This window comes from Crocuta crocuta, unplaced genomic scaffold, assembly GCF_008692635.1.
Source record: "Crocuta crocuta isolate KB4526 unplaced genomic scaffold, BGI_CrCroc_1.0 scaffold38, whole genome shotgun sequence".
Lineage (NCBI taxonomy): Eukaryota > Metazoa > Chordata > Mammalia > Carnivora > Hyaenidae > Crocuta > Crocuta crocuta.
The window spans coordinates 3,242,075-3,254,124 of NW_027532605.1; the positions used below are offsets into that span (position 1 = coordinate 3,242,075).

The 12,050-nt window shown below is 40.4% G+C and overlaps 1 protein-coding gene across 3 annotated transcripts; it reads left to right on the top strand.

The window, feature by feature from the left end:
• The first annotated feature begins 403 nt into the window (after positions 1-403).
• On the top strand, positions 404-8,685 carry LOC144244882 (serine protease 58-like). Of its 3 annotated transcripts, XM_077780231.1 has the most exons (6): positions 5,282-5,437; positions 5,794-5,872; positions 6,404-6,584; positions 7,027-7,280; positions 7,897-8,045; positions 8,425-8,685. In XM_077780231.1, exons 2-6 carry the CDS (start codon positions 5,815-5,817, stop codon positions 8,572-8,574), a joined length of 792 nt encoding a protein of 263 aa, XP_077636357.1. In that variant the 5' UTR covers positions 5,282-5,437; positions 5,794-5,814; the 3' UTR covers positions 8,575-8,685. The 3 variants fall into 3 exon arrangements, with proteins under 3 accessions (XP_077636359.1, XP_077636357.1, XP_077636358.1); XM_077780233.1 differs by lacking the exons at positions 5,282-5,437; positions 5,794-5,872 and adding an exon at positions 404-900; XM_077780232.1 differs by lacking the exon at positions 5,794-5,872.
• The last annotated feature ends 3,365 nt before the right edge of the window (positions 8,686-12,050 follow it).

Here is a 12,050-nt window from a genome sequence, read left to right on the forward strand (position 1 = left end):
CTGCTGTAACAGATTAATATGGCTTCAGGTACCCTGCACTGATTAGCAAATACATTCATTTCTATTGCTATTGAGGAACAGGAACAGAAGTATATGAATGAGACAGAATGAGACAGAGACATTTACAGTCCTGACAAGGGTTAAATATTTTGCCCTCTGTCACAATATAACCCAAGGAACCTGGACTGCCTGGACATTCTGCATATCATCACAATGATCCACTATACTGAAGGTACCATGTGTGGTAGTTTTTAAGTATGCCTACAAATTTTTTGATATTTCTTCCTTCAAGAGAAAGAGATTAATGCCTGTCCCCTTGAGTGTGGGCTGGCCTTAGTGACTTACTTCTAACAAATAAAATATCGCCAAAGTGATGATATGTAACTTCTAATATATTACAGCTTTATTCCTTGTTCTCTCTTGGATCACTTTACTGTGAAGGAGGTCAGGTACCATACGATAAGGATACTGAAGCAGCCCTTTCAAAAAAAATTTTTTTTAATGTTTTATTTCCGAGAGAGAGAGAAACAGTGTGAGCAGGGGAGGGTCAGAGAGAGAGGGAGACACAGAATCCAAAACAGGCTCCAGGCTCTGAGCTAGCTGCCAGCACAGAGCCCGACGCGAGGCTTGAACCCACAAACCACAAGATCATGACCTGAGCAGAAGCCAGACGCTCAACCGACTGAGCTACCCAGGTGCCCCTGAAGCAGCCCTTTCAAAGAGATTCATATGGAAAGGAACTGAGGCTTGCTGTTAAAAGCCATGTGAATGAGCCATCTCAGAAGCAGATCTTCCAGCCCCAGTCAAGCCTTCAGATGACTGCAGCCCTGGACAGCATCTTGCTTAAAACTTCATGAGAGACCTTAAGCCATACTGCCTGGCAGATCTGTGCTGTTAGAGGTATCTATGATGGGAAAAGACACTTTATAGAATTTACAGCAAGCCCTAATAAGAGAATCACTATGTATACTTCAGAGTTCTGTAATAATGTTATACCATCTGCAGCAGACATCATTAAAAGTATAGTTCTTGATGTGCTACTAGGCCCTGGTAGAGATGGAACATCTGATCTTGGGACATACGGTGGCTATGCAGCCACAACTGTTCATTACAGGGTATGTTCTGTCAGATCTCCTAAGTCATAGTCATGTGAGCCCAATAGAAGTCCACAGTGAGATGGAAATGGTACTTTTAGGGTTAGTCATGAACAGGGACAGAGGTCAAGTTAGCTGCATATCTAGTGGCTTAGACTCCTGTTTCACTCACCACTATGGCACCATTGCTTCTCTTTCAGTTTACAGTCATGTTGGGGTTTTTTTGGTGGGGGAGGAGGGGCGGGTAGAAAGGAGGACAGGCAAGTCCCTATGATTACTTCATGGAAAAGAAAAAAACCTGTTTTGATATACAGATGGGTCAGCTTGGTATATGGCAAAACCAGAAATGAACCACTATATTATAATCCCTATTCAGAGATGGCCCTAGAGGATAGCAGTGTTTGGAAGAGTGTTGGTGGTACACCTGGTCATCTACATTGTATGGAAATAAAAGTAGCCTAAAATTAAAATATAAGACTCCTGTGATGAATAGTGTAGCTGCTTAGTCATGGGTTTGGAAGAAAGATTAAAAAATTAGGAATAAGTAAGTCTAGGGAAGAGGCATGTAGATAGATCTACAGGAGTTCATTCTTCCAGCTGCTGGAAGTATGGCAGGACTCCTATCCAGAATATATTAAAAACCATGGGGGCACCTGGGTGGCTCAGTCGGTTAAGCAGAATATATTAAAAACCTTTCACATCTCAATTATAAGGAATGATTCAATCCAATTTTAAAATGGGCAAAAAATTTGAACAGACACTTTATCAAAGAGGATATATGGATGGCAAATTAGCACATGAAAAAATGTTCAAAATCATTAGTCATAAAGGAAATGAAACGCTTTCACAGAAGAATAGCTGAAATTAAAAGGACTGAACACACTGTACACTTAAAATTAATACAATGTTATATGTCAATTATATCTCAATTAAAATTTTTTTTAAAAAAGACTGAGTATACCAATATTGGTGAAGATATAGAGGAACTGTAACTCTTTCACCTCTGGTGAGAATGCAAAATATTGGAAAACAATTTGGTGGTTTCTTTAAAAGTTAAATGTGCACTTACTATATATGATCCATCTATTTCACCTCTAGTTATTAACCCAAGAGAAGAGGAAGCTTATGTTTACATAAAGACATATATGCTTACATAAAGAACCACATATATTAAGTCTTTAATTGTATATATGTTTTAATTATATAATATCAATCAATAGGTAAACAATTTTTTTTTTTGTTTTGTGTTGGTATATCAACACAATGGAATACTATTCAGCAGTAAAAATAAATGAACTCTAGAGTCACACAATAGCATGTATGAATCCAAACTAATTATACTGAGTGAAAGTAGCTAGATCAAAAAAGACTGTGGTGTAATGATTATATTTATCTAATATTCTAAAAAATACAAATTAACTTACAGTGACAGAAGGAGATTAGTGGTTGCCTGATGATAGCATGGTAGGTTGGAGAGAAAGAGGAGGAGTTATAAAAGGGCTTAAGAAATCTTTTGGGAATATGCACATTGATTTTAAATATGTGAAATTGAGTGTGTGTCATTATATTAAACTTTTAAAAGAAAAAAGATTAAATCTCATGTCAGTGATGTCTAGTACTGGATCCTTGGTATCAAAGACCATAATCTGGAAATGCTTTTCCCATTAACACTCAAGGAAGTGACCTGAGGCAAGCCAAGGAGCTTAGATTATCTTTAGGTCAGGTCAGTGTGGAAGGCTGTTGGGAGTTTTAAGTCAGGAGATAGGTGATATTCGCTTGTTCATCCCAAGAAAGTGTATGTCCAGGTAAATGGAGCTTCTTAAGTCTGAGATTATCCAGAAGCATGTGAAGGTCTGATAGGATGAGCTATGAGTGTGGAAGGGTCAGACCCAGATTAGGCAGAACTGGGTTTGGGCACTCAAGTAGAGCTACATTAATCCAGGAGATGTCTCAGAAGACCCAAACTCTGACCCTTTGACATCCAAGCCTAAGCCACTTAGCAAGGGTTGTAGGCAAGAGCAGACTCCCTGACAAGAGGTGGAGTTAGGTAGATGCCCCCAAATATGAATGTTCAGTGAGCCAAAGAACGAAAGGAAGCATGTAGGGAAATGATCAATGTGAAGAATACTGAAGAGGGTCCCCTGGGTGCCTCAGTTGGTTGAGGTTCCGACTTTGGCTCAGGTCATGATCTCACAGTTTGTGGGTTCGAGCCCCGTATCGGGCCCTGTGCTGACAGCCAGCTCAGAGCCTGGAGGCTGCTTCAGATTCTGTGTCTCCGTCTCTCTCTGCCCGTCCCCTTGCTTGCTCTCTTTGTCTCTCTCAAAAATAAATAAACATTAAACAAATTTAAAAAGAATACTGAATAAGCTAGCTGGCCCAGAGTGAAAAGTCTATAGTACATAAGAGGGAAAAATAATGTACCAGGGAACACTTTGGTGGGAGAAACAGTGGACACAAACTGGAATCTGAGGGCTTCTTAAAACCCAGTCTGAACAAGTGGAGCTCAGTGGGTGCCAGACAGGAATTAGCACATATAAGGAAGAAAGTCTTACTCTTCAGTATAGTGAGGGGTATAGTCAAATCAGAGGATGGATGAGAATCCTTTCTTATATGAACCCAGCAAGAATAGCCAAGGACTAATAGCCAATCAGAAGAATATATTCAAAGCAAGGCCACTGTTTGACAAAATGCCAGGGGAAGGAGCCAGTCCTTACTCACCAGTAGGGACACAGAGACCATAGAAGAATGAAAGTCCAGGGATTTTGCCCAAGAGCCAAGGAGAAGAAGATATCCAGGTCAAAGCAGAAACTGGTGCCTATGGGGTGCTGATGGGAGATGTTCAGGTGGGGCCAAGCTAAGAGGCCTAAAAGCCATTGATTACAGCCAATTTTAAAAGAGGTTAGGATATACAGACACTAAAGTTGGTCAGAGAGAAATGAGACATTTACGGACAGATCTCTCAAGGACAAAGGCTACTTTTGAGATTGCCCAGGAACTCTGACTCTGCCCATTATGTCATATTCCTACAGAGTCATGGATTAATACCAGATTACTGGTATTGGGCCTTGGCAGCTAAGCAGAGGAGTTTAGACATGAAGTAATGGGCACTAGGAACCACTGCAAGTTTTAAGCAAGAGTACAACAAATGAAAAAGAAAATCAATCTGGCAAACTGGATAGAGAAAGAGAGAGCTTGTTAAGGAAGTACAGTTTGAAAGCTATTACAGCAACTAAGGACTTTATGGTGAGGACAGCAGCTGTGAGAAAAGAAGTTGCTGTCAGTGAGGTGGGAGATGAAGCCAGATTGCAGGAGATTAACAAGGTGAAGAGTTGGTTGCCTGTATGTGGCCTACTGTAACAAAAACCACAACTATAGATGGATAGCTATGTAATAACACAAATATAGTAGTGTTAGCTGAAGAAAATAGGTGGTAGGGATGTAGTATTCATGGTATAGTGCTTTTAAATTTTTTGTTTGTTTGAAAATTTACACGATAAAATGACAAGAAAAAAAATGACCAAAAACTATTCCCCTTCTTCTATCTGTGCCCTTATAATAAGATTTTATAGATTCTCCCATCAAAACAGTGGACTCTTTTCTACCCTGTGAATCTGAGTTGGCCACGCAACTTGATTTGGTCAGTGGGACATTAGCAAATGTGACATAGGCACAGGTTTGAAGATTTGGGCATTGGGGTTTACCATTTTTCTGATATTGGGAAACTTGCAACTGCTATCATATAGATTATCCTGGACTAGCCTGTTGGATGATAGACACATGGCCTAGTTACCCTCATCACTCTAAAGCTGACAACGAGCCAAGCACTAGACATGTTTGTGGGACCATTGACTCCCAGCTGATCACAGATGCATCAATGAGCCTCGCTGAGAGAAGAGCTGTCCAGCTAAGCCCATCCCAAATTGGCAACCCACAGTATTGTGAACAAATAATTGACTCTCATTTTAAGCCACTAAGTTTTAAGAAATTGTCTATGCAGCAAAAGCCAACTGATGCATTCTTTTTAGTATGCTTTGATTCTATTCCAAGGGAACACCATACTGAGCCCTGTCTGCCTCTACTTGGCTCTGCAAAGTTTCAGGGAGGGTCCAGTGGTATCTAGGGGTTAGAGGGAGGGTGACATAGTATGGGGACAGTGTGACATGAGAGGATGCCATGGGGTGGAGCCAGTGTGACATTAGGGCAAGAGTCAATGTGACATGGGGGAAGACTCAGCTTGTTAGATGAGAGGGATCTGTAGCTCAGAGAGGAGGGAGTTTATTTTGAAGTTGAGGGCCAGTAAATGTCACATGGAAAGGTGAAGATCAGCCACACTAAGTGGACAGGTAAGTAAATGTAAGGGAACCAGGGAGCTGGAGTATTACTGGAGACAGTGGAATAAGGCAGACACACCTGGCCAGTTGAGATTTCTCTTTGTTAATAAAGTATAGCAAAGCTCTTGGTTTATATGCCATCCCTCAGTGGTCAGGCATTTCACCTTGGAGAAATTTGCCATACTACAATGGGAGGACAGACACTTCAGAGAGATGGGGTCTGATCTGGCTATATTTCCTCCCTTTGATGGCATCCTACTTTGGTACAGAGAACTTTGCTCCCTTGAATGTCCCCACCCCTCCTTAATATTTCTCCCTTTGCAAAGCTTCCAGGAGATCAGGCTTATTGTAGTTCACTCCCTTCCCAGATCTTCTTACTAAAAGAGAGCATGGAGATCACAGATATGAACCGCCTCTTTCTAGTCTTCAGCATTCTGACAGTGACTGGTGAGTGCAGGTTTCTGTTTTGGCTTAAATTTTGAAAAGGTCATATTGGAGGAAAGTGTAGGAAATGGGTCTAGATAAGGTAGGTAGAGAATATATTACTTAGATAAAAATTTAGGACCCCAGCGATTGGAAGTTTCCTAGAACACTTAGAGATATCGACAGCCCACTGATTTTCCTCTGGCTCCATGGCACAAGAGAAGGTTCTGACTGAGATAATAAGACTTGACACAAAGGATGGTGGGTGTTGGCAAAAGAATGTGATTTTGCTATACAGCTAGGAAGAAAGGTTGAAGAAAATAGAGAAATATCAAGAGGAAGGAAGGCAGGAGAAGAGGAGTGAATAAGGAGGATACAAATTCAGAAGAATGTCTACAGGAAAATTAACAGAAGGACCCTGAATGGTCCAATAACACCTCCTATATCAATAACACATTTACCATTTCAACCACTTTCACATAAAATATTTCAAACTTTTATCCTCTGGAAGGTCTGCACCTATCTCTAAAATTCTGCTCTCCTTTCCCCTGACAGTGGTAACAGCAATCATTGTAATACCAACACCAACACAAGTAAAATTAGCCCAGCAGTTCAACCAGATGAGCATTAAAACCGCACCAACCTTTTTGGTTTTCCTGAATTCAGAATATAAGCCTTGTTTGGGGACCCTGATCCACAAACAGTGGGTTCTCACTGCAGCCCACTGCTTCTTACCGTGAGTAATAGGGGTCTCAGAAGGAGAAGTGGTCCCCCTTAGTCAATGAGATTGCTAAGGGGGTACTGAGGCTCAGCCCTGAAGAGACTTGCCCAGTGGCTCTCAAGCCTGACAAGTTCTTGGAAGGAGGCAGGAAGTAGATCTAGGTGGTTAGGAGTTAGATTTGTGGGTGAGACAATGTAGACTGAGGGAATTGGGGAAGCCCAGGGCTAGGGGATGAATCAACTGGAATAAAAAGGCTATATACAATGTGGTACAGATCAAAGAATTATAGAACTGCAGTAGCAATTAATTGCTCATTTGCCAGACAAGGGATGGAAGTCTTGACAAATTGTGGAAGGAACTCCTGCAAAGTCACAAAGCAAGCTGGGGGAGAAAAGATACAAGTTGAACAATAGAAAAACATCTTCTTCTACTAATAATCCTTCATGGCCTTTTCCAGATTTCTTGAAATAAACGTTGCTGCTTCAAAAGAGAATTTCCAAAACAAGATGGGAAACTTAAGACCCATGCTTACTGTCCAACACCCAGATTTTACTCGGGATTCTGCTGAGCATGACCTCATGCTCGTCAAGCTGAATCATCCCCTAGATCTCCAGGATCAGGTCAAACTGGTGATTCTACCCAATACCACAAATGACAGAAGAGGGGAAAAGTGCACTGTCTCTGGCTGGGGCTGGGAATGGAAGAATTCCAGTGAGTAACCTCCCAAGACAGACTCTTAATGCTCCTTGAGTACCCAACCAAAGAGGATTATTGTACAACTATTACTATAGATTATGAGAGCTGGAAGAGCCCTGAGGACTTATAATATCTCAACCTCTAGTTTTATTCATTTGGAAATTGAGGCCCAAATTGGTAACATAGCTGTTAATGGAATCCAGTGTTCTTGCCTCATTCATCACCCAGGTGAAGGTTAAAGGGCATCTGGGTGAGTAAGGGATTGGCAGGTAATCCTACTGGTGATGCTGAGTGTGGCTCATTCATTAGAAACTTAACGACAAGCATTCACCAATAAAAGTATGTACACACAAGACCAAGGCATGCAGTTTACAACACTGGGACCAGACCTGGTTTATTCATTTCATTATTTTTTCTTCTCTGGTTCCTTTTCATGTTGGCTTTTACTTTCACTGAATGATCGAGAGATTAATAACAGAAAAGAGGGAGGGAAGGGGAGAAGAAAGAAAGATAAATATGTGAAGAATCAAAGAGAAACAAAGCCTCTTCTCTCTCTTTCTCTCTCTCCCTCTGTGTATATGTGTGTGTGTGTGTGTGCACATGTGTCTGCACTGCACACTCATGTGCTCAGATACAGAACCTGATATACAAATAAACCAGACTGTCTTTTGGTTTTCTAATGATGGCTGCCAAGAGTCCCCTGTAAGACAAATTCCTATTAAAATCACAGAAAACATGTTCTGTGCGGGATCATCTCTGGAGAATATACACTCATGTAAGGTAACTGTTTTCCCTCTGCCCCATTTGAGTTTGGGGCTGTTTTGGGGTCCACATATCTCCCTCAACCTTTCTAATTTCCTGTCCCTACATTCAAGAAGAGATCAAGGTATACGGGATCCAGGAAGGACTGTGTCCTTCCAATAATGAATGAACTTAGATGCCAGGGTGGTAACATCTCAAAGTGTTCTTATTTCTTTATAACTGACTCTGATGTGGCCTAGGAGTGATTGGGTGGGCCCAAGATGTCCACCAGACATTTTCCCCAGTCCTTATCACCTAAGTCTTTCTATTCTGGGCCCTCCCTCCCCATTAGGGACTTGACACTAGGTCATCTTTGTTTTGGCCATCCTGTCTAACCTATCTGTCCTTTTTCTAACAGGAATTAGATGCTGTCCCAATCCTGTGCCAAAATCAGCTCCATGGGATCCTATCTTGGTCAGCAGGGTGTATTTTGAAAGGTGATATTGGCTACTACACCAAGGTTTCCCACTATACAGACTGGATCCGCAAAGTCATCCACAGCAACTGAGCTCTCTCTGTTCCCTCTCCCAGTGGCCTCAGAACTGGGTCTACCATCCTTGACCTTCTTTTCCCTCTAGCCTCAGAACAAGATGGGAATAGAGCCTTTGGCTATAAGAAATTTTCTGTTCCTTCTGGTTTTTTGACTTCTCTTATCCTTTCTCAATCCTAGCCTGAACGATCATCAAAGGATTTGAGCTGGATAACATTCTCCTAAAAAAGCTATCTTCTTACCACATTTTCCCCTCCTCCAAGTTCTTACTCACCTATTATGATTTCCTCAGACTTTTATGGAAAAGTTCTCCAGCCTCTACCCTCCAGAGGACATATGGGTATCAGAAATGTGGTGGTGAGATTGTGGCACCTCTAGGGTGACTCCTTTGTCTGACATCACTTAGTTCTGAGTCAAGCCTGTGTCCTCTCACTCCATCATATTTAATAAGGCTCAGTAAATGCTGCAATGTTAAGTAGGCTGCTGGCAAATAACTGTTAAAAATAAAGGTTAGAATTTTATGCTAACAAGAACTATAAGGGTTTCAGAAAGGGTTAGGAGATAAAGCAGAAGGGGGTGCAGAGAGGAGTTAAATGGGTCAGATCTCCTGACAGATCTTTCCTAATGCTAAGCACAGAAAAATAAGGTAGATGGCTAGAAAGAGAATGCTAAAAGGATAATAGGGAAATACTAAAATCTAGATGAGTATAATTGTGTTTGTTTGTGTCTGCGAGTGTGCACCTGTGCATTTGTGTGTATAGATTGGTGGGAGGTGTGGCAAATAATGATCTCACTGAACCAACCAAAATCTATCCTATACCAGTTCTGCTGATTTTCTCCAAATCCTTCATTCACCTATTCTTATCCTACCTTTATCAATTTAAAATTTTTAAAAACCATTAAAATAGGTCCTATTTTAATTATAACATTTTATTTTGAAACTGTTTAGGATAAGAAATTGTAAAAATATTACAAGAGAGTTTCTGTGTACCCAGTCTTGCCCCAATGATAATATTTTCTATAACCATAGTAAAATGTCAAAACCAGGAAATTCACATTGGTATGATGCTGTTCAATCAAATACAGATTTTATTTGGATTTCATCAGTCTTTCTTTACATACACTCTTTTCCAAGGGTGAAATTTGAAATCTTACTGCATACCTGGATTCCTGTAACCATCACCACAAATACGATCCAAACTATTCTATCACCATATCACCAGAAAGAAACTTCTTTGTGTTACACTTTAATAATCACACCTTCTCCTGGGGCACCTTGGGTGGTTTAGTTAAGCATCCAACTTCAGCTCAGGTCATGATCTTGCAGTCCGTGAGTTCGAGTTGCATTGGGCTCTGTGCTGACAACTCAGAGCTTGGAGCCTGCTTTGGGTTCTGTGTCTCCCTGTCTCTCTTCCCCTCCCCCAGCTGTGCTCTGTCTCTCTTTCTCCCTCTTTTTCCCTCTCTCTCAAAAATAAATAACATTAAGAAAAAAACTTTTAAATAATAATCACACCTTCTCTTGACCCTAACCCTTGCAACCACCAATCTATTCTCCGTCACTATAATTTTGTCACTTTGAGATGTTCTATAATATGCAATCTATATAATTCCACTGATCTTTTTTTCAGTCATGATGTTCCAAAAATCCTTTCATTGGCATTTCCTTTCTATCTGTATAGTTTTTTTTTTTTTTTTTTTTTNTCACCTTCTTTCTTGAAGGATATTTTTTACTGGATAAAAAATTCTGAGTTGACAATGCCTTTCTTTCAGAACTTGGAAAATGTTTGCCTCTTCCTTCTGTCCTTCAAGTTTCTGAGGAGAAATCTGCTGTCATTTGATTCATTGTTCCCCACTCGGGAATGCGTTGTTTCTCTCTGGCTCTGGCTAGTTTCAAAAGTTTTTCTTCATTTTTTCTTTTCAGAGATTTGATTATGACATGTCTGCATATGAATTTTTAAAAGTTTATTCTGTTTGGGGTACATTCAGTTTCTTAAATCTGTAGGTTTATGTCTCTTTCCAAGTCTGAGAAGTTTGAGCCATTATTTCTTCAAATATTTTTCAGCTCAGTGTTCTTTTTCTTCTTCTGAAACTTTGATAACATGAATGCTAAGTCTTCTGTTACTATCCCACAGGTCCCTGGGGATCTTTTCATTTTTTAAAATATCTCTTTTCCATCTGTTGTTCATATTGATAATTTCTATTGCTCTGTCTTCAAGTTCACCAACTCTTCTGGCTTGCCAATTTTACTATTGAACTCATTTTAATTATGTTTTAATTTTCTATATGTGTGATACTTTCACATCTTAGGAGTCTTACTGAATAGGAAAAGACTGCCCCTCCCTGAGCTGACTAATTCCTGGAGGTAGTAAATGACTTTGTGTACCTCATGCTTTTTATATGCAAACCAACCAATCCAGAGCTGTACCTCAACCGCCTCCTTTATGTAACATACATACACCAAGCCAATATTTCCTCTGCTCTAAATCACCCTAGGTCTAGGTACTGAACAACTAGAGATCACCACTGTAGATCAGAGTCTGCTGAAATTATTCAAACTGTTTGATTCTAAACTTGTTTCTACTTTACTACCCTGCCTCACCCATTCCATCTTTCAGAAACCACAATAAAGACTTGTGCCTATGCTTTCCTCTTGCTCCTCCTGCCTCCTCACTGACCCTGGTACTTCCTAATGTAGCCCTACATGGCATGGCATGTCTCTTAATAAACTCTTCCTTTTAAAAAATTTTTTAAGGTTTATTTATTTTTGAGAGAGAGACAGAGTACAAGCAGGGGAGGGGCAGAGAAAGAGGGAGACACAAAATCTGAAGGATGCCTCAGGCTCTGAGCTGTCAGCACAGAGCCTGACTCAGGGGCTCTAACCCACAAACCACAAGATCATGACCTGAGCCGAAGTTGGAGGCTTAACTGACTGAGCCACCCAGGTGCCCCTAACCTCTTCTTTCAATAGCATTGACCTGTCAGTGTTATCATTCAGTAACCTCCATAAATTAAGTCCTAGGTTCAGTTAAATCACCCATCTAATTTTTTATTCAGTTATTATATTTTTAAATTCTAAAATCTCCATTGGTTTGTCTTTATATCTTCTATAAATCTTTGCTAAGATTTTCTGTTTCTTTTTTATTTGATTCAAGAGTATTTGTAATTGCTTACTGGAACATTTTTATAATAGCTGCTTTAAAATCTTTGATAATTCCAACATCTGCATCATCTTGGCATCTGTTGACTATCTTTTCTTTTTTATTAAATTAATGTTTATTTATATTTGAGAGAGAAACAGAGACAGAGAGACAGAGCACGACTGGGGGAGGGGGAGAGAGAGGGAGACACAGAATCCAAAGCAGGCTCCAGGCATCTAACTATCAGCATAGAGCTGGATGCAGGGCTTGAACTCACAAACTTTGAGATCTGAGCTGAAGTCAGATGCTTAACAGACTGAACCACCCAGGCTCCCCATATCTTTTCTTATTTGAGTT